General features: G+C 39.6%; 1 protein-coding gene and 1 long non-coding RNA gene across 3 annotated transcripts in view; one reads left to right on the top strand and one right to left on the bottom strand.

The window, feature by feature from the left end:
* LOC148187721 (uncharacterized) overlaps positions 1-25,631 on the top strand; it is a 107,480-nt gene that overhangs the window by 30,095 nt on the left and 51,754 nt on the right. The gene's annotated exons all lie outside the window — the stretch shown is intronic.
* The window catches only part of disc1 (DISC1 scaffold protein), a 55,809-nt gene continuing 38,189 nt past the window's right edge, over positions 8,012-25,631 (bottom strand). Inside the window, exons 11-14 of one of the 2 annotated variants that reach the window (XM_088086322.1) lie at positions 22,611-22,854; positions 19,451-19,495; positions 12,418-12,534; positions 8,012-10,435 (exon numbers count right to left, since the gene is read on the bottom strand). In XM_088086322.1, coding sequence (XP_087942448.1) covers positions 10,238-10,435; positions 12,418-12,534; positions 19,451-19,495; positions 22,611-22,854 — 604 coding nt within the window. In that variant the 3' untranslated portion in view covers positions 8,012-10,237. Of the gene's footprint in view, positions 10,436-12,417; positions 12,535-19,450; positions 19,496-21,459; positions 21,496-22,610; positions 22,855-25,631 lie in introns of those variants that run through there. The other variant, XR_015778378.1, reaches the window with a different exon arrangement.

The following is a 25,631-nucleotide window of genomic DNA, read 5'->3' as shown; positions in this document are numbered from 1 at the left end:
AATGATAGGAGGATGATTTCTCACTTGAGTTCTCCGTTGTTTTCCCCGCCTTCATTTTGTCCCAATCTGTAAAATATGACACGCCCACTGATGAACCAAAAAAATTTTAAAAAAGGGTTCTGACCCTTTAAAAAAATAAATAAATAAAAATAGGAGCACAGTTCAAAATGGTCCAACATAGTTTATCAAAGCATAAATTGCATACATAATTATACTATGCATGCATGTGCGTTCCTTCTCCTTGTGTATTTATTGGTTCTACATTAGTTTTTTGTCTGGAAACACACCCAGACAGTTAGGGACAGGGATCATTCATTTTATTGATATGTGTTTCCCATACATATAATCAACCTGGGCGGCCCGCTGTATTAAAGAGCCGTATTAAAACATCAATACCACTATGGATGCTTTTCTATAATTTGGTAGAAAGACAAGGTGACAATACGTTTTGAACAGAACTGGTTTTACTGTCAGTCTTTACTTTCAGTCATGTTTTTAGTGATTAGGAATTAATCGTTGTATTTTGATTTAAATGTTTACTTTGAAAAATCTTGGCACCAGTAGTTTAGTTATGTATTATAAGATGATTGGAGCTCACGATAGGATGTTAAGCTGTAATTCCATCTCTACTATCCATATTGCTGGGAAACAAATTTCTCACCCAAACGACTGTATTGTTCAAGTTTCTCACCAAAAACAAAGTTTTTTTTTTTTCTTGATGTTATATTTGAACACATCATGATAATGTTTTGTTTACCCTTGCCTAATAGTCATTTTACTGAGCCAACCTTTATTTAGCTAACTAGCCCTTATCCTGCAGATTTCATAGGATTATTCTTTTTAATTGACTGGACTTTGGAAGTTTGGGTGTGTTTACCACTGCTGCTGTTAGTGGATGATGATGAAGACTGTGCCACAACAGCTGACGGAGTTGAAGGAGTTTTTTTCAATGTGAAGACTGTCAAAGGCACTGCATTTAGGTTTAATTTGATGTTTAATTGATGTATGCGGATCTGTGAATAGATTTAAATGACATGACTCGACTCGAGATGTAATGTTATGTTATAGGACCTGCGGGTCTCAATAGCAGTATCGATAAGCTTAAATATTATTGATTTTCAGACGGAACTGGGTCCTCAATAGAAGAACTGGGTTTCGATCCCCATTCCTATAGACACTGACTGTCACAGACTGTGCTGGTATGTGATGTTTGGTGTTCCTCGTCTGCTGTGGGTGCAGCCTGGTCTAGACACACTGACAGCTGGTGAGAAGCAGCATCTCACATCTCCACGTCCCTCCCCAGGACAAGAGCTCCTCTAAGTCTCATTAGGCCAAACTGGCAGCTCGAGTGAAAGGAAAGAGGGCCACAAGCCCAGCCTCCCATGGCAGAAACCTCCCCATCGCTCACAGGAGCTCTCATTACTTCTCCCCCCTTCCCTCCGTACCCCTGGCCCCACTCCTAAAGGCAGCCAGCTCCATCCATCAGATCTATCGATCCTGTCTCCCCCTGGTGTGGTACCTGCCTGTTTTTGAGACTAAGTGGGAAGGATGGCAGAGCTGGCATGATATTTCAGCTTTTCAGTGACAGCTGTGTCCCTTAGGGATGCTACAAGGTGAACCAGTGTCTGGGCTTCTTGGAGGAAGAGCTCCACCGGCGATCTAAATGAAGGAGCTCTCCCCGGAGGAATTACTAACAATATGTTTTTCCTGCTCGGACATGGGAGCAATAATCAATTCTCTGTTACTTCCGCTGCGGGTTCGACCGCCTGCTAAAAAAAGGGTATCCCACTCCTTTTGATATTACACATGAGATGGCAGCTCAAACATATCTTTGCTCAAAACAAACCAAACCTTTTTTCTGTTTTTTTCCCCCCGAAACACTGTCATAACTGTTGTTTATGGTCTGACAGTGATGCCTCACAAAGGAACGTGGATACTGTAAATCCTACAAAAGAGATTTGATGGTGTGTCACACAGAGTTCCTCTTGACTTTGATCTTATTACTCTGATGGTTTTTGGGCAGAGAAGCAAGCTTAAGCTTTTAAAGCGATTGCTTTTGAGAAAAAACATTCCAGAGCAGTCTGACATGAGCACTTGTGAGACTTCAAACAGGGATTAAATACACAGTGGGTGACATTATTGAGAAATATCTTCTTTAATCCAAAATGTTTCTTTAGGTTTACTCTGAGTTAAATTGTGGCAAATTTACAAAATTGCAGTGTGTTGTCTTTACGTAATACAGACAATTTTGCATATTTGATCTAAGAAAAGCTTTATCAACACGCTGACACGACAGTTACTGCAGGAGTCAGGCCTCTGAGGTCATGAGTGTGAACCCCCCCACACCCTCATACTCCACAGCTAAACAAATTCTAAACACACAGCAAAAATAAAGTCTCCAAAAGCAGGATTTACATTTTGTTGTTAAGAGGTTACATTATAGCTTCCTCCTGAAATTAATGTTATGCTATGTAGGAATGGTTAGTTATTGTTTGTAAACAGTATCGCCCGTGAAAGTGAAAATCACCCCCAGATTCAATCTCCCTATATATGCATTTTTTTCGGTGCTGTGTCCACGATTTTTTTCTAGCATCCTCTTGGAGGCGTACTGCTTATGGTCTAACACCAATTTCATATCTTTATAAAGTCCTAACCTCACCTGTGTGCTGCACCCGATAACATCCTAAACAGTGTAAAGCTATTGTAGTTGTTTTATTTATAAGGTGACAATTTTACCTTTTAAGGCTTTTAAAAGTGTTGGTTAAGGCACCGTTTAGGCACTGGCATTGGGGGAAAAAACTCCATAAATACCAAAAATACCCCAGCAGCGAAATGTGGCTTCAGGGGAACGCAATTCAATGGCTATGGAAAACTTCTGTGGTAAGGTTAAGTCTAACTAAAAGTTGGGGGGAGTTTTGACTTTTAGTGTCGAATTGTGGCCAGACAATACCTGCAACCAATCAGTAAATAGTATCCTGTGACTTTAGTGACATGTTGACCTTTGTTACAAAGAACTTCTTCCTGAAACACATGAACACACCTCCCAGCTGCATAAAAATGTGATTATTGCAAAAAGCCACATTTTGCTACTGCTTGGTATGATGATTGAGAGGAATTACTTTTGTCTGTTGTTTTTTATTAGGAAAATTCTACATAGTATATCTGGTAAGGAATTTTAAGCCACTTTCTTCAGTAATCTCCCTTTCACCTGCCCAAAGTGATCTGCAAATGATAGAATGCAACGGTAAGGGATTATGTACAGCAACACACATTGTACATTATCTTGCTTAATACATGGCTACTTTCTGAAGAAACCAATAATTTGACACAAAGCATTCATTCAAAATGATTTTATTGCTTCTGCTAAGGGTCCGTGATCAGAACTGTGACCATGGCAACGGTCTGTTATTCATAGCAGCCGTCTGCTATTCAGAAATAAGAGCGCAGAATGTCATAGTTGATCAATCATTGGCACTATTCAACAGAACCATGTAATAATGCAAAATAGAAGTAGCCTGAATGCTATATTGGTTCTATTAGTACATGTATATGACGTCCATGTGTGGCCCGGCATCACTCTATATCACAGTATGAATGAAAGACTGTAAATACAGGTAGTGTGGGGAATATAATTAAAACATCATATGGCCTGATCGCGTACGATACATACCTTTAGTGCTGCATTGGTGAAAACAGACGCTGAACTATAAATGAAATCCTCAGTGGTAGCTATACATATAGATACAGACCAATAGAGCTCCTTATACAGAAGTTACTTTTGTTTATTCTGCCCAGTGCTTTCTTGATTTACTCCAAACAAGTGAAACTCAAAAATACATCACTTAATAAGTGCCAGAGGAGTTGTTCTGGGAAGGAGCTGTGAGAAAACTAAAGATAAAACATGAATTGGTTCAATCACTGTTGTGATGTATGTTCTTCTGTGAGAGTTGGAGTGGGCTGTAAGGGCTTATCATCGTTGCAGTGGTGCTATTAAACAGTCCTGTTCTTCAACGGCCCTCTGCTCGATACGGCTTTATCATCATACAGTCTCCACTATCAGTCCAGTCCCAGGGGTTCACAGTACTTTCTCTCTTTCATTATGGAGGAATATCAGACATCAGATGCTTGAATCATCAGTGATTTAAATATCTTTTAATGTGGCTTTCTGTTATTTTTTCCTCGGGGTCTTCGTGCTCAGATAGATCACATGCAGGCTAATTATTCCAAGTTCAGTCTGAATGATTAAAAATGTAAATGAGTAATATTTCTGATTGGCTTCCGAATCAATTCTTGTAGACACATGTTGCACCTTCCAGTACTGTTCTCTCAGACTGTTTCTTCGTCTTCCCATGTTTAATTTCCAAAAGGGCAAGCGTCATAAATTAGATATATCAAAATGAGGATTGAAAGTACACATGTGCTCACACCTCTGAGTGCATTTCCACCAATCCTGTGATTTCTCATACAGCCATAAGTGATGGAAATGGGTCTGTTTCTGAGGAGATTGCTGCTCCCACTGGCACAGTGTTTATAATTAAGTGTGATTTTCAACGTCAGGATCAGACCACAGGAAAAAAGAATAAGGCAGGCCATTTCCTGTTGTCTCTGCTCTGTCTGCTCTGGTTTTCGTTTGTGCCACACGTCCTCTGCTGGACAGGAAAATATGCAGATTTTGAATTGGGAACTTGCAATTAAATGATTTAAAATGCTTATTAATTCCAGGGGAATTTCCTCCCTATTTAATTGCTCGGATGAATTTATTCAACAGCTGAGTAAAGTGCAGAGTGAATTTGAATGAGATCCTAAAACCACTGGAAGAGTTTAAAAAAAGGCCACTTGCAGACAGTGGTGAGTTCAGTGTCCAGTTTTGCTCTGAACAAAAACACCTCTAAGGAGAGATACCTTCACTTACTCAGTGACCAGAACTGACATGCAGTCGCTCACACATGGCAAAGGTGTCAGTTTTTAGGGGAGCATACAGGGATCTCTGAGGAAGTGGAAGGCAAGAATAATAAAATAAAAAAACTAAATCTGCATTCATTAGTGGTGTCTGTGGGCTGGCTGAAGCAGTGCGAGAGGAAAGTCTGCAACACGATCTATGATTCTCCCATGGTTCAGAGAGTTTGTACATGTACCTGTCAGACAACATAACAACTCAGCAGGGAATCAGATAAACAAATCCAAATCTCAGACCCAAATCCCCTGATACAGACACACTCCTGAAATCATTCATTCATATTCAGTCATAAAATTCTCCTCATAAATCCCGAGAAATGAGAATACTGGGAGGAACATCACTTGTATTTGCATGTTTTCAAATGCAAAATGATTTTTTTCTGTCTGTCTTTCTTTTATTTATTTTTGTTGTTACTTTGAAAACAGACTCCTGTGTATGTGAACAAAGTGACACATGAGATTTCTAAAAAATGAATCAATTAGTTTTGGAAACAAACCAATTTATCTCCTCTCACTGACACATTTTAATATTAACTGACTGATTGATTCAACGTAGAAAAGTTCCATGCTGCATGAACAAAAAACTGCCAAGAGACTATCCAATTGACAGTTTGCCAAACCGCTCCCCCAAAACAGCAATTGTCCAATCATAGCTTAGCAACCGTAACTATGCACCGCAGGTCTGTTAAGCTTTTGATTTCTCCACATGTGAAGTGAAGTGGTTTTCATACAGCTGCAGGGAGGCTGACTTTCACCTGGGACGTGTAGCTTTAGCCTTTCAGTACAATATCAGAATCAGAATAACCATGATGGTATGTGTACACATAGAAGGGATTTGACTCTGTGTTTTGCATTGTTCTCAGTGTTACAAATGAATAGACATAACAGCTAAGGACAAGTCAACAAATACGGACAAATAAAGGCAGGGAATAGACAGGACTGTTATGAACACATGTAAAAGACTAGGTGTTTATTATTATCATGTTGAGTGTCATGTCAATAGCCATCAAGAGCATTTTTGGAACTCACTTTTAGAGGCTTCTCATTTTAAATCAGATGGCAATATCCAAAACTTAACCCAAGACCATGTTTAATATCAACTCGCCTAACTTTAGGTCAATCAGCTGGCTAGCTACAGCTGATTAAAACTGCTCATGAATGTGTTCATTTCTTGCTTTGGCTACCATCAGCTATCTCTATAAACAGGTATCTGCATATGATTGCAGATACATTTTTAAAAGGCTGACATAAATAAACTGACATCAGATGATATCCAATTGGTTTTGAGAATGCCTGTCAAGCGATGTGATATGCCACACCAACTGTTTACCCGCTGTTCAAACATGATTGGTCAAAACTACTCGGACAAGAAACGTAAACCAGAACACTAGGGCTTTAAACTTCTGTTCGCTTGGTTGATTGGCAGTTCTGTATGCTCTTGTCCGACCAAATGCTCATTGGTTGGACAATCATTGGTGTTACTCTAATAAGGCCGCATGTCCACAAAGCATTTCTTTTCCCAGCTGATATCAGCAGGTTGTTGAAGCACCTGTCCTCTGTGATGGTTGGTCTGTGCTGTGTTTGTCCCACTTCTCCTCCTTTGCGATTGAACGGCTGGTGACAGTGATGACTGCACCGTTTTACCCAATGTTAAACATTTTCAGCTCTCATTTTGAATTGCTAAACAGATAAATGATCACAGAAGATATTCAGTGTCTGATTTATCACAACAGATTTATTCTACTAAGATTCCAAAAAGAAACTGCAGTTCAAGGCTGAAGCTGGAGGATGGCTAACATTAGCCTCTCAGCGACATGTCTTAGGTCTCTCCTGCATGCAGTGAGATATTTAACGCTTGTAACGTAATGTTGTATTTGACATAATCAACCCCAGAGTTCACTCCTATAGTGTGTAGTATGTCAGATTTTTCTCATGAGCCCTGTTTAACACAGCTCAGGGGGAAAAGTGTTACAGTGCGCAGTTTATTTTCAGGTATTACATCAGAGATCATATTTATTTTTCAGTTGGGGCATTCTACTTGCCAAAGTTTACTTATCTCGAGCCCTACGATAGGAAAAACACTTTGGTGGACACATACAGTGATAACACGTAGGGTGCACTCAGTACACTGTGGCAGTTTTAGTTAATCATGAGAAAATGTACAGATTTCCCTCCAAATTGACCAATGGATTGGTTGAAGAGGTAAACTCTCAGACTTTTTTTGTCTAAATTCAAAAAACCATTGTTTCAAAAACAACTATTAATTTCTAGTGCAGACTGAACTATATATATATATATATATATATATATATATATATATATATATATATATATAAATAGCAGTGTGCAATTTCTTAGCAAACAAGCTGCAGAAACAAAAGACCTACCGCTGCATGGTGCTTCATTTTACATCAGGAAACATCTCACCCTGCTCTATCTGCCTGCTGAAAACCATCTGGGTTTTTCTCCGTGGCCATTTTATGAGCAGAGCTGCCATGCGGGGCACAGTATGGCGCACAGATTCAATTATGAGGTGGGGGTGTTTGTCAGGAAGGTGTGTGTGCCAGGCTCTGTCTGTACACTGCCTGAGGCTGATAGATGTGGAGACTTGTGGCCTGGCAAGTGCTTTGCAACCTGTCAGTAATGTGAGAAAGGCCCATTGTGCTCCTGGAAAAACCCTGATGCACTCAGCTGTGTTTACAGCCCAGAGCGCGGGACTGCAGACACGCCTCTGAGGATCCCTCATCAGCCCCCTGCTCCAAAAAACACAGGGCAGAATCAGATGGAGACAAAGCAACATCATCCCATTTTCCCTGCCATGTCCTCTGTGAGACTGCCTCCCAATTAGCCACACCGCCGCTGCCGAGGCGAGATAACAATAGAAGCCCATGTATCCCCTAAAGACCTCACTAGAGGACCTTTATTACCGTATTGATATCTCCTACATGTCACCGCTGCCCTCACTTGCCTGGCAGCATGCCCGCACATTTTATATGAGGGAAAATAACCAGAGGGGCTGTAACTCAATACAAGAAGAAAACAGCAGGACACAACATTAGGCTGAACACAACATGCTGTAATTAGTGAGATGCTGTAAGGAATAAATATAAAATATGATACAGCGACTTCAAGCTGCACAGTAAATTAAAAAACGGATTAATGGGTGAAGGTACAAAAATGGGATACCCAGTGGAATGAAGAAGAATATTCTGCTGACATTAAGTAAAATAAAAAATAACACACAATCAGTGGCAGATGCAATTATTTTAGAAAAAAAAAACAGCAGTTGCAAATACTTATTTGTCCACTGATTTTTTTACCCTTCAGTATTTCCTACATGCATAAGACACAATTTTACTTGTGACAGACGTATTTTAAAATAAAGAGCATCACTCCATGCATACAGTGCTTTGAGACAGGGAGGAAGAAATCTAAATATTGCATTTTCCACACAAAGAAAATAAAGTGTTCAAGTTAGCTCACATTAACTGTAGCACCACAAATGAGTTATTTCATGGACAAATTACACTTAACTGAAGTCCAATCGTACAGAAAACACACATAAGTGCCTAGCTTACCTAAAAATTAAGCATACATTTAAGTTTATGTGCAAGACTGTTACCGGTAAAACATGTTTGGGCTGTCCACTTGGTGCTCAGACAAAATTCAATTAAGTGGTTGTGGCGAGCGATAAGTGATTTTTCAGCTTCAGCTGGTTTCAGGTTTGCCATTAAAAAAAAAACAAAAAAAAAAAACATTTTCGTTTTCGTCATTAATTTTTAAATGAGACTGTGTAACTTTTGAAAGCAGAAATAACACTTCCTTTCTCTTACAAAATAAAAATTAATGAGTAATGTACCTCACCCTGGTTCCATTTAATTCAAACAAGGGTTTTGGTGATACAGCTTTACTTTACCTGTAGTGTAACATGGCGGCTAATATTGCTGTATATTGCTGTGAGTCATCGAGTTCACACCACAAGGTACACAGCAACAGGCTACATGTAGAGCTGCAACAGTTAGTCAATTAATCATCAAAAAAGAATTAATTGACAACTATTTTTATGATTGATTAATCATTTCAGTCATTTTTCAAGCAAAAATGTCACACATTTGCTGGTCCTAGCTTCTTAAACGTGAGAATTGACTTTTCTTTGTCTTTTATAATAGATATTGATATCTGATGGAGTAAATGTATGATAGTATTTGGGTTTTGCACTTTAGCTTGAACAAAAGAAGCAGTGTGAAGACGTCACTTGGGCTCGGGGACATTGTGATGAGCATGTTTGACATTTAACTAAATGCTTAAATGTAACAGTAATTGGCAGATTGATTGATAATAAAAAATAATCAGTATTTGCAGCTGCTGACATGAAACTTCAAACTGAAGCCCCACTTATCACTGTGTGACGGGCCTGACTCACTACAAATCAAAGCTGAGCTGTCCTCAACTTTTTTCAGAGCTCCGATGAAATGGTGAAGCATCAACCAATCATATGTTTTTGCTTCCAGCTGTTGTACCATGCTATTTAGTGAAGCTAGCTTTCGCTCTGTTAGCTTGTTGTGCATTGAGGTGCACACTGGGATGATTTTTGCCATGTTTTACCAGCTGATATTGTATCATATTGGCCATAGAATGTAAGAACATGGAAAATGTATCAATAACATCATATAAAGCAGTATTTTTATGTATTTGCACTTAGCGGTAGGACTGTTTGAATCTGACTAATGCAAGTTGTTCATCAAAAGTTACACAGTCTCTTTTTAAGGGACTTTTTAAGTTTTCAAACTTCTGAGAGCCTCAATAAGCCAAATAATCACCTGATATTAGTTAATTTTTTTATGGTAAATAAGGAAAAAAACACAATCCCACTAATTGCTCAGCATGAGTAAGACAAGACATGAAAACTTGCATAAAAAAACTCAATTGAAAAAAAAAAAATCACATGTCAGCTCTATGGCCTGTAAGGCACTCTTTACCTGAGTAAACTCAAGCTGGCAAGATTTGAGGAACTTCATACATTTGCATTAAAGTGTCTTATATTTTGCATTTATATCAAAATCCTTCAGGTTTTTCCATCTGCAGATGGACCAGACATTACACAGACTTTACGAGGCTTTGTAGTGGAAACTTTCAGCAGTACCAGAGGCCGGTTGTGAAGCCCTCTGAGTGAGGCTTTACAGTAAATGGATACGAGGTCAGTCCTACTGCAAAGCTGAGGTCAGACTCTCAGAGAGCCGCTCCGTCTGTGAGTGGTCATAAAACACGACAAGCATCCATTTCAAATGCCCCAGCTGTCACTGAAGTACTGATCCTCATCTTCCTCCTCTTCCTCCTCTTCTTCCTCTGTCCCAATTTTCATTAGGTCATCATCTTGTAACTCGTTCACTTCCTCTTCCTCCTCTTCTTCCTCTTTGAGCTGTGCGAGCATGCTCTGTAAAGTGGATTTTACTTCCTGGACCTCCTTCTCCAGCGACTGTGCGGTGTGTGTTAAGGAAGAATCTGATGCTACAGACATGAAACTGAGAGTCACACATTAACATGTAAATAAAAAGACATGCAAGCAGACATATTTAAGGGCAAATATGACACTTGTGGCCCTCGACGGTTAATGGTTAGATCAGAGGACAGCCGTAACCTGATGAAGTCATCAATCTCCAATTTGGCCACCAAACGGATTACTGGGACAGATCATCAAGTCATACCCAATTTAACCCCATCCAATTCACTATTCATGAGCTCATCTCGTCTGGGCGGCGGTGTGGGGACCCAAGCAAACAGACTGCCCAGCTAAATTATTCATAAACCATCAATGAAACGGGATAGAGGCTGTCATCAGTGGAGGGGTGGGGGGATTGTTTAACCTGCTTAGAAACTCAAATTAATCGTGCGCGTGTCCATCTTAAGTGGCAAATCAAAGGGATGGCTTTGACGGCAGATGGGGCCTGATGGCTCGTTTTACTGTCTGAATGGACACAGATTGTCCTCATTCATAATTAACCAGCCGTTAAAGAGCTTTCCATGAATACTGCAGACGGTTCACTTTTAAGGGAACACGGTCCGAAGAGGGTGATCAAACCTTAAAAACTCACCACAGTGATTGACATAATTTTGTCTTCCTGTTTTATTTTTCAATTTCAGTCTCTGCGGTCGTCCATCCACCTCCTTTTATTGAGAGCAGGGACTCAATTAAGACCCTTACCGACTGGAGGTTTCATCTACTCGTCACTATGGCAACAGTAGCATCATCCCGAGTTCATTCTCCATTTAATTTCTGCAACCTGATGACAATATTGTCCCTTCAGTGTCCTCTAGTGTCCGAGATGCTTTTGCACGGGTGCATTGAATTCAAAATGTTAAGATGAATGGCATGTAAGGACGCAGCAACAGAGAGGTGGAGAGAAGCGGGCCAATCTGTCTATCTCCGACTGCCAGGCCGCACTGATATCATGCAAACAGTGGAGGAGCCCACGCTGACCCCCCTGACAGCCCAGTGGGGGACTTGAATCTCTAATCAGATGGGAAAAAAGTCCAGCCACACTTTGACGGAGAGTGAAGGGCGTGCTGCAAAACACACTGCTTTTAGGTTTCCTAAAATAAGAGTCTTCATCAGATTAGGAGAGTATATCTGGCAGCCAGTGTTCAAAGCGGAGAAATGAGGCATGACACAAGATAAATACGTTTAAAAAGCAGCAGGTTAGGTGGCAAATTTTCTTCATCCTCATGTTGAAATATCGCCTTTTCTATCTGTCTTAATAAGCCCACAGTGTAGAGGGGAAAAGTGGAGCGAGAAAAACACACTAATCTATTTCCAATCAGCTTTCTAATTAGCGCGGAAAATGATGTATTGTGACCTGTAATCAGCTTCAACAGTTTCATTTGAGTCATTATCATGGATATTGTAATTTCCTCTGAGCCAGATCCAGCAAGTGGAAGTGAGCAGACGGAGGAGAAGGGGGACGAGTAGGAGGAGGGGAGGGGTGAGGAGAGGAAGAAAGGGTCAGCAGGAGGATGGACATTTAGATATGACGGGAGCAGAGTCATTACAGTCGCATTCCTCTATCTGTTGAGGCGCTGCCCCTGTCGGCCCACTTTAATCTCAGCCCGTTGTGACTGGCAGCCCACATCAAGCGCCCTCTAATAACCTCGCTTGGACTTTTACCATTTCATTTTCCAGCTGGCACGTCTGGCCTGTCAAGAAAAATCCTCTGATCCCAGTTTATCTTCAATTCCCTTCCTGAATGGACCCATAATGTCAGATAAGACAGGTTGATTTTTCCTCGAAAGGTAAAGTCACAGCGCATCAGTCAGTCTGAAGGCAGTTTGGATGTGTACTTTAGAGAGTTGGAAGGCTTCGAGGAAACTGGGTCCTTTAGATGGATGGACAGAGACAGAAACTCACACACAGAAACAGTTCGTTTATATGACGTATGTATATTTAGAGAGCAGTGAAAGGATATGGGTAAGGGCCTGATCCCGGTTCAGTATGGCCGTTTGCAGTTCATCTTCCAAGGTCATTAGTCTGTCACTGATCAGCTCGCAACGCTCGGTCAGGTCTGCAGCCTCGCTGCACCCATCCTGGCAAGGGAAAGGAATGAAATGATGGATTAGGACACAAATGGAGGATAAATGGTTGGAGCTTCAGTGGTTAGTCTTTCTAACAATAACAACAAGCAACCTACCTAGAAAAAAAACACATGAGGGTTTTTGATACTAGCATAACAACAACACTAAAAGTCTGGAGTCATCTGGCAAAACATCGGGAGCCTTTAACGAGTAAAAGCAATGCAACATTAACATGATCCTTTTTAGTAAAAACTGCAAGTATCTAAGAATTCACTAAAGTATATTTTATAGCAGCATGCATCTATTTTTGATTCCACAAACTCCTCCAATGTAAGCTTCTGAAAGTAACCTTTTTTTATCATATTATACTTTTAGAACCAATGAAATAAATAAAATAATAAATAATAAATAAATTTAATTTGACCCTTCAAGACAAGTGCCTTGGTTCCTTCCTGTTTTTTCTAATTTGTTCATGCCCGTCACCAAAGAGCACCGTCTTTTTTGTACTATTACTAGTTTTAAGAAGCTCTCCTGTTTTTTGGCTTTTTATAACATCCAATGTAACTTTAATGAGAAAGAATAGTAATTTCATTAATTATTGTCACAAGTCAAGGTGAAGGTGGACACTTTTCAACTACAGCACGCCTATACGTTAGTAGAGCAAGACATCTTGTAACATACTTCCATAAACTCATGAGAGACAGACTGAAAAGAAAAGGTCAAAAGGAAAACAGCAGTGGTAGAGATATCCTGACTTTTAGTCTTAGTATGGATCAAGCTCCAAAACACTGGATCTCACATTATGCTACCGGATAGTCCTTAATCAGCTCCTTGCTGCCTGGTTAATACCAACACCATTAAACCCCACACCTCCATATTGTAATACAAACTTTATTTTTTATTTAAGTGTGGCATGCTGAAGAACCTCCCAGACACCAGTCTCAAGCACATCATCGGGGATATTTTTTTGTCATGCTTGTTGTGATCAGTGAACTGAACTTCATGTGTAACATTGGTGGAGTGCCCCAACACTAATAACGGAGAATAATGACTGTAGTGGCGAGGCCCTATAGCTATTAGTTTTAACTTATCAGTGTAATATATGTAATGATCTATTATGATACAGTGTCTTATGATACAGTATGAGGTTCATTAGTCACCACAACTTCCCTCGTCCTGTAATATCTTGTAAGACAGTAATCAAAGCCATAACACACTTGTACTCATAATTAGCTTCATGCTGAAAAATGCTACATTGGCATTGGTGTGTCTTTTGCTGTGTGGATTGTTGTCTGTCTGATAGACGTTCTCGTTGGCTCACATTTGGGTCGTCTTGACACTTTTTAGATAAGATGGCAAACCATAACCGATATTGATATATTATTGATATATGTATATATGTGTGTGTGTGTGTGTGTGTGTGTGTGTGTATATAATATATTTGTGATCATTGCTTTAAGGAGGTACACTTAAATGAAACCACGATTAGACTTCCCTGCAGATTTTCAAAGTACTTATACTAAATAGTGCTTGAACATATCAGTTATGTATTACTATATTTTATATTAGTTTTATGGGAGTCCTGTGTGGTATATATACTTTCAAACAAATAAAGTAGATACTCCAGGCTGAGGATCCAACACGTCTACACCCAAGAATAGTGAGCGTATGTTATATTTTAATATATGACTGTTTAAAGGTGTTGCATGGAGGCCTGACTGAGTTACAGTGATTGCTGTTATATAATTTTAAAGAGGGCATTAAGTGCAAAAAATTTTTTTTCTTCACCTTTTGTTACTTGAGTTGTTTTTCTTTAATTTTGTTTCAATAATGTTAAATTGCATAATGCACTCTTATAATGATGAATCAGAGCTGAAGGAGCTTTTTAGAGTTTTTCAAAGACTTATTTCATCTCTTTCACTCTAAATCCTTGACAGTGTCGTAACCAGATACACGTCTGAAGTGAAGAGAAGCTGGGGAGGCAAAAGACTGAGACTGCCAAAAAATCCTCTTTGGTAAAGCACCAAGGTCAAAAATGTACACGATACACACCAGGGAGGTGGTGTGCACAACTATCAGCGGTGTATCTGCGGATCACTGTGTACTGCAGGATGGTGGATGGTGTGGATGTCAGGGTGGCGGAGGAGCAGAGTGCAGTGGGGCACAGAGCATTCAGAGAGCAGAGCTGGCCATAATTAGAACAGGCCCCTTTGCAGACATCGTGTCCTAGTTTCTTCACACTTATCAAGCATTGAGAACACAAATACACGCACAGACTCAGTGTTCTTGTCAAACAACACATAGAGAGTCTAATCTGACTCATAGCTGCAGGTAGAAAATTTCAGCTCCCTGCAGCTCAGAGGTGTCAAAACAATCACTGGAAAGTTGCGTCTCTGGTCTCTGTCCTGAAATAGCACTCCTTCTCCAGTTGATGTAATACCCCAAAAGAAATGTACAACAACAACGGGCCTGAGGCAGGACGACATGTACAAGTCCTCCCTGATGCAATTAAGGGCTTAAGTGAGACTTGAAGGCAAAACGGAACAAAAGGTTTAAGAAAACATGTGTTCGTGTGTTAGGAACTTAAATGAACAAACAATCACTGACACAATTCTGTCCTCTGGTGACGCTGGGATCCCTGTCCTCCTATACCAGGACAGTCATCCAATACATTGAGTGAGCTGTTTGTTTGTCAAGGTTTGGAGCTTCTTTAGCAGATAAGATCCCCGTGTTTGTGCATCTGATTGATTCCATACTTCACAGCCTCCAGTCAGCATTTGTAAAGTCAATACAACCACAGGAAAGAAGACAAAAGCTCACTGTGTAGAATGACACTGTTGGAAACATCCCTCAGTACACAAACCTTTTAAACAACTATTGAAAGATGTTATTTTGCTCTCGGTGGTACTCAAAACAATACCAGTTACTTTCTGTGCTGCTTTTGACAAACAAGAAAAAATACGAGATGAGATTTCAACATCATGCCAATTTGTATAATAGAAGCCCAGGCATACATGTATTGGCGTGTTGATTCCCGATGCACATTAGTGCTAATGTTATTAGAGCAAAAGTAAACAAAGCAGACTGCAGGAGCATGGACAGATTATTCAGAAATTCAATATTCAGACTCGTGTATGCACTGGTATGCTTATTTAAGCAATAATGAGTGAGAGACAGCAGGTAATTGTGTACGCTCCCACGGGTGCTGTTAGACCCGACACTTTGTGCGGGCAGTACAAAGCAATGATATTGCACTGGTATTACAATGAAGGTCATAATTGCTTGTACAAACAATGAAGGAGCTGAATTCATTTTAAACTCAAATGTAAATTAACTTATGATTAAGTCGTGTCTTTGTTATCACTGATGCTCTGTTAGTAGAAGTACTATCGGTTACCAAGAACATCTACAAGGTCATTTGCAAATACGTGCAGTGACAGTACGAGGTGTTACTGTCTCTAGCTGGTTTTTAAGGATGTCGTGTTTTCACACTGAAAACTGACAAAGTTAAAGTTGGCAGACTGAAAGGCAGACTCATTTTTGTTTCCCCAAGGTCATGCTGAGGTGTGACCCCCCACCTGCACTTTTTCATGGTTTAATTCTATTCTGTTTACTAATTATATTCAGTATCTGCTCTGATTAGTCTTAATAGTAAATTGGTTTTGTAGTTAGTATACAAGAAATCAACATACTTAAAGTAGAAGTAGTATTTCACTGCTGGAAAGATGGTCTTTTTATAAAACTCAAAAAATGCAATTACTTTTTAAATTGGTGCTACCTGACCAGGGAAAACAGAGAGAAAGATTTTGTTTAAGAGGAAGACAACCTACAACTACCAGAATGCACTGTCGCACTGGACCAAAAAACACTTCTGGTGGTATATTGCTAGCTTAGCCGTTTCGACACAGGAAATCTTGGTTTATATTTGATTAGTATTGCCTAGTTTTGCCATTTGATCTGAGTTTGTTCTGAGTTTAAAAGAGAGACAGGAAAAGGGCAGCTCTCTGTCTTTTGATCTGCTTCTGTACTCTTTGTGTCTGTGGTGGCGGGCATAACATAAATGCTCAAGTACAATCTGTAGTTTGAGCAACAGCCCAGGAACCAGCGATTTTTAGCTTAAAAATGGGCAAATAGATCTGGGTGCTGGTAAGATGGAGAAAGGTTTACCACAGTTTGTTTACACATACTACCCACATTGTTATATGTCCCTTTAAGAAGGTTACATTCAGTAATGTATTCTCAAAAAGGTACACTGGCAGTCTAAAAAAGACACTTTCTTTGTGCTTTCCCAAGATCTCACTGAAGTCGAACCATCACCTGCAATTGTTTCTCATGTTCCATTTCCATGCTACATATTTTGGTATACTAAATTTATTCAGTATCTTCCTTATTTGTCTCAATAGTTTATTTAAGTAGTTGGTATTCAAGAACTCGCCCATACATAATACAACATTCAATACAGCTATTTTATACTAGCAGGATATTATACATTTATCTTTAATATCAATCAAATTGCAACTTTAAAATGTCACTAACAATAACACTCACAGAGAAAGCATTTTTTTCTACCAAAATGTAATACTTATTTTGTTATTGTTGTACCACTACTCACAGTTCACTTCAATGTTTTAGTTATTCATTGCATTCATAGAGGGACAATAGCATTCAAAAACAGTACACTCAAAAATCAACATTTGTTTATGCTGACAGTTTTGAGTACACTTAATTTTGTCACTTTTCAAGTGTGAAGTGGTATTGGGATTTCATTTTAGAGTGTGCTGCTAGTTTACAATTTTGTGCTACACAATGCACAATTATCCACAATTGTTCATATTTTTAAAGTATAAAACTTTTTCTTTGTGAATTTGGTGGTGACTTTTTAAAGTTTCAATTTGATTGTACATTTACTGTATTAAATTACAGGTTAGTTACGCATAATGCCAAAACAATATACTACATATGAAGATGGCATCCAATTAGTATGCTTTATGGAAATGTGACACAGGAATCATCTTATTTAAAAGAGCTGGTGTAAATGACATGACACTATCATCAAATCTACCTGATTTATAAAAAAAACCAATTCAATTTAATAATGTCTCTATTCTTGTTTGGTGCTGTGGGTCAGTATGAGTGGGTGAATGTAAGGACCTTGAAAGGATAAAAGAACAATTAGTAGAGATTACAAGAAAATAGAGTTGTGCTAAAACACACACTTGCACACACACCAATCAATCTCCATTGTGGCAGCAGGGCAGCAGCTTGGCAGCAGCTAAGTGGAAATCATTTACTTAAAGTCATTATGGAAAGGAGAAAGAGGTCAGACGCTCTGCGAGGCAGAGAATCCTGCTCTTCTGCAGCGCTATCACAACACCATCAAGACAAAGATGGAGATGCCATTTAACAGCCATCATATCATTTGACTCAGTGATGCATCATACTTTATTGTTATTGAAGCATTGTGTGTCAGCTAGGTATTCAATAATTCAATGTGATTCAAAGTTGCATAGTTCACATATGTAAGTCACTGTCCTATACACCTTGTGCATGAGCATTAACTTGCTGTTCCATCCTTAATTACTAATGCTAAGCCTTTTCAATTTTATAATAATAGTGGTAGATTTACCATCAAAATTTACGGTGATTTTTTGAGACAGCCTGTCTTTGATTTCAGACAGAGGAAAACAAAAACAGGCTTTGTATTTTTAGCTAGCGTCCATAGATTTTGGCAGCTGAAAAGGCAACTGTCACAAGTAGATTTTTGCATAGTTTATCAGGCTGACATAAGCTGTCTCTGGCTGACTTTTCAAGTCTAAAAAGACTCAAGTCAAGTCTGCTAAACAACTGACTTCTTTTAAAACAAGAAGTCTTAAGTCTCAAGTCTTATGTCTCTTGATATTAACTAAAATTGAGAGAGATCGGAAATGGCTAGCTTTGAAATTTACAGAAGAACAAAGGGATATGGATAATTCAAGTGCATTTTAAATGGTAAAAATACATTCAGCCATTGTGGAGATATCAATTACAGGAAACTGTCTGGACCACAAGTTTGACGGCATAGGTTTTAAGGAGTACTATAGGCTATAAGCTTTAGGTCATTGATTTCAAAATATTGACCCAAGGAAACATATACTGAACAGCTGACATCGGGAAAAACATTCCTGAGAACATAAAACCTTTTGCAAAGTCTCCTTAATGAGTCACATCAAGACGAATATTGAGCAGGGGAGAATATGATCCTTAGAACATAGATATGCTTCTGCTTGTAAGATAATTAACCATACATGCTAACATTTGCAAAACATTAGAAGAGATAAACATTACAATTTTGTGCTTGTATTTTTGGTCTTTGAAAGACAACCCCCTCAAAACTGTACAGAATATTGTTCTGGCTAAAGCCTTATACAAATTGCTTTGTGCCGGACATGACACGTGCTCTGATATACTGCAGTTATTGTGTTAATAAGTTTTACTTGCTAAATTACAATGTTTTAGAGCACACGTGCAGTGGAAACCAACTATGAAACCCAGATAAGACATACATACATCATTATCAGACTCACATCACTATATTCTGGGTTGGTAGCATTTACTATTTGGCTACCACGTGTGAAAGAATATAAATGTATGAATTTAAAGCAGGAAGGTGCTGAAAGGAGAATACATGCTCAGCAAAACCCTCCCCTGTATAAATAATAAACGGTCTTTGTGCAAACTCAGACAGTCAGCGACAGTCAGCGACACCAACCGACGCTTCTCATGTAGATCAGTATTGATCCGATAGTCAGAAAGGCGGTAGAGGTCATGTTTAAGTTAAGGTCAAATAATGGATTTTTCTGTGTCCCAGTAAGCCCCGCGTCAATGCAACTGACACTTTAATTACACTGATAACATTCCAGCATACAGTGACAGTGTTAGCGTTACCAACCTCTGGATGATTTTCTTCCATGCAGAACAAAAACTCCTCCAATTTCTGCAAAAAAAGGGAAACATTTGTTGAGGCCACAGTCATAAACCTGCTCATGAATTATGGAAAATGCAATTATGTTGGCTGTGTACTATATGTGTGCAGCATCATCATAATGAGAAGAGTTTGTAATTATTCATCACCAAAACTGACAAGGAGAAAATAGATTAACTGGCTCATCTGTACTGCAGGTTTCCTTTGTTAGTATTCAAAGTGTGTAATTGTACATTTCTCACTAAGGAAGCAGGTAATTATTGTACCTGTTGGAGGCTAACACACTGTTTGTGGCTCCAGGGTAAGTGCTTAAGAAGGCAGAGCAACAACAACTAATAATCAGCAGAGTTTTAATTATTATTTTTTAATCAAAAATTGTGCAACATTTAACTTCATGCCCTCATCGCTTTGCTCTCCAGTAAACGTAACTCTTTATACAATATCTGATTGCTTAAACCACTGATACTCAACTTTCGCTGAGTATCTGGTCTTCCATAGGGGGCTGGGTGGACCAGCAAACAATTTTCTAATTACCAATCAAAATGAATTGATTCACACTGTGACTTCTTTGCACTGTGAATGTAAATAAGGTGCCAGAGTGCATTTTAAAAACCATCAAAGTAGATTTTCCGCTTTGCATTTGAATGCCTCTGCGAATCTAATAAGTTGCAGTTACAGTTTACATCCATGTCTGTGAAGACATGGATGCTTCACACACATTTTCCCCAAGCCAGCACTGAATATCTGTGCAGTCAGCACAGTTTCAAGATTAGTGTCAATTTAGTATCTCACCAAATGCCTCCCCTTTTGTTCCTGACTCATGATATTGCATCATGGCCGCAAAAGTGTTTTTGCAGTACATTATGATGTCACAGTGAAGTTTAGACATTCGAGTAAAATTTGTCATAATAAGAGAATGAATTCTTGAGTTATGGCCAAAAACATGTTTTTTGAGGTCACAATGACCTTGACCTTTGACCTTCAACAACCCAATTCTAATCAGTTAAGTCATGAATACAAATGGAAGTTTGCACCAAATGTGAGGAAATATTCTTGAAATATTGCGCTAAAGAGAATAAGACAGATATAAGGTCACATTGACCTTGACCTTTGACCACCAAACTCTAATCAGTCAGGGATACAAAGTGCCAGGGGAGGATCCCCCAGACCACCTGAAAGAGGTCCAGGATGAGCCCAGATTTTCCACAAATCTTATAAACCCCCTTGTGTATAACTACCTGTAAGGGGCTACTCCAGTTTTGCACCAACCACACAAACTGGACTGTCGTTACTCAGTCTTACAGCAACATATAATCATGCAGTCCCCGACTGATTACAAAGGTTTTCTGGCATCCAACTGATGAAATACTATTCTATTTTCTGTTGCCTTGAGGTAATATGCACCACATTAGCATCCAAATTAAAGGGCATTTTTGATATGTGTGTTCTTGAATATTCAGAAAATTTAAAAAGTAGAAACTTTATGCAAAAAAAACCCTCTACATGGCTGAAATATGAGAATAATAGTAAAATATGTCTGCTGTTTTTCTGTGGCATTCACTTCCCCCAAAGAAAAAGCCTCTGGTGCAGGATATAAATATCCTCTTAATGTGCTGCTATCCATCTCTTCCCTTTGATGAGAGATTACAGGGGGGCTTGTTTTTATGAAAAACGTGTTAGCTGGTTAGTCGGGGCATCAGTGTGTTGTCATTTATGTTTTTAAATGTTGCAAAGAGCATTTACAATACACATGTGCTTTAGCTTCTCTGTCCATGAACGTCTTTTTTCCCCCTGTATTTTATGCAGACATATTCAGAGTAAACTTTTGGCTCATTTCCAATATTCAAGGATTGATGCTTAACATCTAAAACTTGTAAAATGTAGTCCTGCTCCATCGAGCTCCAGTGTTTCTAGCTCAGAGGACAGAAAAAAGAGCGCACAGGACTGAAACAAAGAGAAATGGTTGGCTGTCTCACCTTTTAGTTCTTGGAGATATGTTAGGAGGGGCCGGGCTTTAGGAGCAGAAAAAAAAGCAGAGAGAAACAAAGGGAAAGCAGAAAATGGATCCATGCAGTTTGCAGTCAGGCGGGGCAGGGAAAGAAGACATTGATGCAAAGTTTACATTTACGGTTGCACAGAGCAAGACTGTGAGAGAAGGTTAAGAGGAAGCAGCAGTAGAAGAATATAAAATAACAATGAAAATCCACAGTATTAATACATGCAAGTGGAAACTCTGCCAACAGCACCAGTGAAGATCATTGACAAATATTTGCTTTTGGCCACAGTCCAGTAAACCCATACTGAAATAACTACATTTAACTACTGAACTACTGTTAAAAAAACAGCAAACATAATTTAAATCACAGTCTGTGAGCTCAAACTAACAATATATATAGTCTCAGAAAAACATGTCTGGCAAGTGTGCGGTTTTGTTATTAATGCTGGCTGTGTTGGCTTTGTTCCTATCTCAGACGAGTCTGTCAGACTACGTGGGCGGAGGAAAGTGTGAGGAGAGGAGAGAATGAGTTGGACTCTGCCCTGAGGCAGTGGACCTCGACTCACTGTGGGATAGACCGGCACAGAGCGCCCGCACACACAGGCACACACTCACACACATGCATTCCCACTAAGCGCATGTAATCATGCAGAAAGAGACTCTTAAATCTGCACTGCACTGTAGAATGAAACTCTTCAAGAAAGCCAAAATATTTCCAAATGGTTGCCTCCCCAATGCCTGGTTTAGAAATACCTTTGAGCAAACGTGCTAATAGACTGCTGCTCTTTTCGCTGCAGACTTTAATATTCTGACAACAGCTGAAATTACCAACTGAAAGTGTCCTCTTTAGTCAAGTGGTAAGACTGAACGAGCAGACACATTTTATACGAGTTCACATTTTACAATAGAGTGAAAAAAAGAAAGAAAACGCAAGTAAATCTGACAGTAGGCTGCTATCATTTGACCTTTCTAAAGATGCTAAATGCTAAAGATGTTATGTTTAGAAAATCTGTAAGACTTCTGCATGCACAGCCTCAAAAGGGCATCAAATATTTGTCCATTTGTCCTGTATGAAAGCAAAGACGTGTGAATGATGCATCCTGTGTTGTTAACAAGACATCACTGTGTTACCTTGGTGAACTCAGAGTTCTGTAAGTTGGCCTCGGGACACCAGCGCCCTCCCAATGCAGTCAGCATGGCACAGTCTTCTTCTTCTTTGGTGCAAGGCTGGGTCGGAGGATGAATTGCTGCAGTGGGGAGGTCTTCGATGTCTCCTCCACTGCAGCTGGGTGTTCGCAACTGGAGGCCTCGCAAGAACAAGTGACATGCCTCCATGTCAGCCTCCCAGATCCGCTCCAAGCCCGGACAGCCACAGCTGTAGAGAGAAACAGACCAGTATATTATACCATGCCATGCCATACAGGATAAAATGCGATTCGATAAACCAGTATACAGGATATATAATATTTGATGTGATAAATATAGAGATAGTAAACACAGTAGTAAATACATAATTGACATGTCATGCATTACAAACATAGTTTGAACTTTTGTGAAAAAACTTATTTGCTCTCTTTCTCTCCTCGTCCATACCCCGTCTATATATTTGTCTGTGCGTTAAGTATTGACCCAAGTCAGGATAAAAACCAGAGGCAGGAGGAAACAGTGCTGGACCCCCTATGTAACTACAACTTAAACTACACATGGCACCTGTTAACTTGGGAGCTCAAGAGGTGATGATAGGTTGATATTTATTTTAACTCGGCCCCTTTCCGAAATCTGTACTGCCAGCGTCCACCTAAAGACCTAGTGACATTTCAGGGAAGTGTGTGTATGTGTGTGTGCTGCATGGGGGAGTATGTGGTGGATTGAAAGAGTGACAGCAGAGAGGAGCGTTTTTGCTGTGAATTATCAAGTGGAATTGAATGTACAAACAAATGCAGCTGCTCCTCATGACCAGCAGAGGTTTTCAAATTTGTTGTGGAGTGGAGTGACTGCTTTCTGACCCATGGTTGTGAAGTACAATCAAGAGAAGCTAACATAAGGGAGCTCCTGTGCAGAGGCTGGAGTTAATAGGCAGCTCTCTGGAACAGTTACGATTCTGTAGTGTACGACAAAATAACAGCAATTCTATGTGATTCACAATTGGCTGTGCTCTTCTTCTTCTTCTTCTTCTTCTTTGCTTATTTTCTGGCTGATGCTCAGCACTAAACAGATGGACATGAGAGTAGCAAAAAATATTCCCAAAAATACAGAAATGTTAATTTAAAAGAATTCTGTGAACATTGAATTTCCATTTATAAGACTATAAGATGCACCATAGTGTGTTTTAAAAGGACATCATGATGACTAATATCAGTTCAACAGCACATACAAGTGAAAAACCCTTAAACACTAAGGCACTGTATGGATGTCATGAGTGAGCTCCTGCATAATGACTGAGCACCGCAGTCGTAAAGGCACAGTAAAGGACATCTTTAATAACATCTCTCTAATAAAGCATTGACAAAAGAGTGACAGGGCGAAATGAATCATTCAAAGATTGCAATTCCATTGACAAAATGTAATGAGAGTGGATGTCCTGGTAGGCTGGCCTTTACTTCAAAGAGCTGCAGCAGAGACAGAAGACAGAGCCTGGATGTTTTCATCTCCTCTGGGGTCACTGAGCAGGAGTTCAGGGGGAGGACAAGAAGATTGCTTTTTGTTTATCCTCGCAGTGAGTTACAATCAGTCATTCTCTTTCACTCTCCCTCGCCCTGACCCTTGTGACACCCGAAACGCACGCTCCCAGTGTAAAAACAGAAGAGAACAATTAAAGCAGCTACATCTGACTGAGTGTATTATTCAGAAGTTGAGCAACACGGTCACTGACCAGTGGAATTTTCTGTGATTCTTATTTAGGTTAAGCTGGCTACTGTGTGAAAGCAAACAGAGTAACACCAGTCATTTTATGCTGTCAGAAGTCCCCTTCCAACCCACACACTGAACAGCATACTTGTCTGCTACAGAGCCGTGTACACAGCTGTGGTCTACTGGCAATGGGAACAGAGTCAAGCAGCAGTTTTTAGGAGATTTCCCTTTGTTAAAAATCGCACATACACACACTAATCTTGGTCGAAAAAGAGTATGACAGTTCACTATGGCAAAAGTACCTCTAAAGGCACAAGAGTGCTGATGTTGAATCATAAGCAGGTCTTTTTGGCTTTCCAGAAAATGTTTTTCCATTTCCTTTCAATGAAATACTCTACTGGCTCACATTTGAGACCTCTGACCTTTAAATATTCATATTTATTGCCACTCTTCTTTCAGTGACCTTTAGATAACAAATCACCCCAAACAGGTGACATTTTAGGACCAAATCCACTGATCTTGTTTGAAATTTTAACTTTAGTGTGGTTTAGGAGACACAAAAGAGCCTAAAGTTTCACACTAAAGAGCATAAATATTCCTCTGTCTTTACTAGCAGCATGGTTGTTTCCAGGAATCCATCTTGTGTGGAAAACAAACTACAGCTGACAGGTCGCTGGCACAAATGTGGGTTTTATAACCTACAGTAAGAGATGCATCAAACATCTTCGAGGAAGAAATGTCCTCAATTTCTTTGTACAGTATGTGCCAAATTCCAACCCAGGAGGAGATTCTCTGTCACAAACACTTAGTCTCACTTTGACTAATTCAGGTTGATTAAATAAAAAACAATTTTATACTCTAAGCAAAAATAAACGTACATTTTAGTCTCTATAACACAGTCAGTTTTTTCACCTAGAGATTGCCTCCCCGCAGTGCAGTTAGAGTTGAGAAATTGCACATTCTCCATCATATGTAAACAAACTCAAAAAGGCATAATGCACCCAGACAATATTGTTTAATCTCTCCCTCTGTTCCTTCCACTCTCTCGCTCAGTTATGAGGCCCCCTGAAAATTGAATGCCACTTGTTTTCCAGCCCATCTCCTGCCTGAAAAGGCTGCCAACCTCTGTACCCTGCCAACGCACGCCTCTCAGCCGTTCTCTAACCTTCATTTGGCACACAGACAATAGAAAAATTGCTCGGCCCAGCCCCCCTGCCCTCAGCAATTCGCTACTCAATGCCGCCGCTTCTGAATTCTACTCTAGTGGGGACGCACCCAGTGAGCCATGGCATTGTTATTTGT

This window comes from Plectropomus leopardus, chromosome 13, assembly GCF_026936395.1.
Source record: "Plectropomus leopardus strain MGB_pleo_1.0 chromosome 13, ASM2693639v1, whole genome shotgun sequence".
Taxonomy (NCBI): Eukaryota; Metazoa; Chordata; class Actinopteri; order Perciformes; family Serranidae; genus Plectropomus; species Plectropomus leopardus.
The sequence above is the reverse complement of the archived record's forward strand: the minus strand, read 5'-3'. Positions and strand labels throughout refer to the sequence as shown.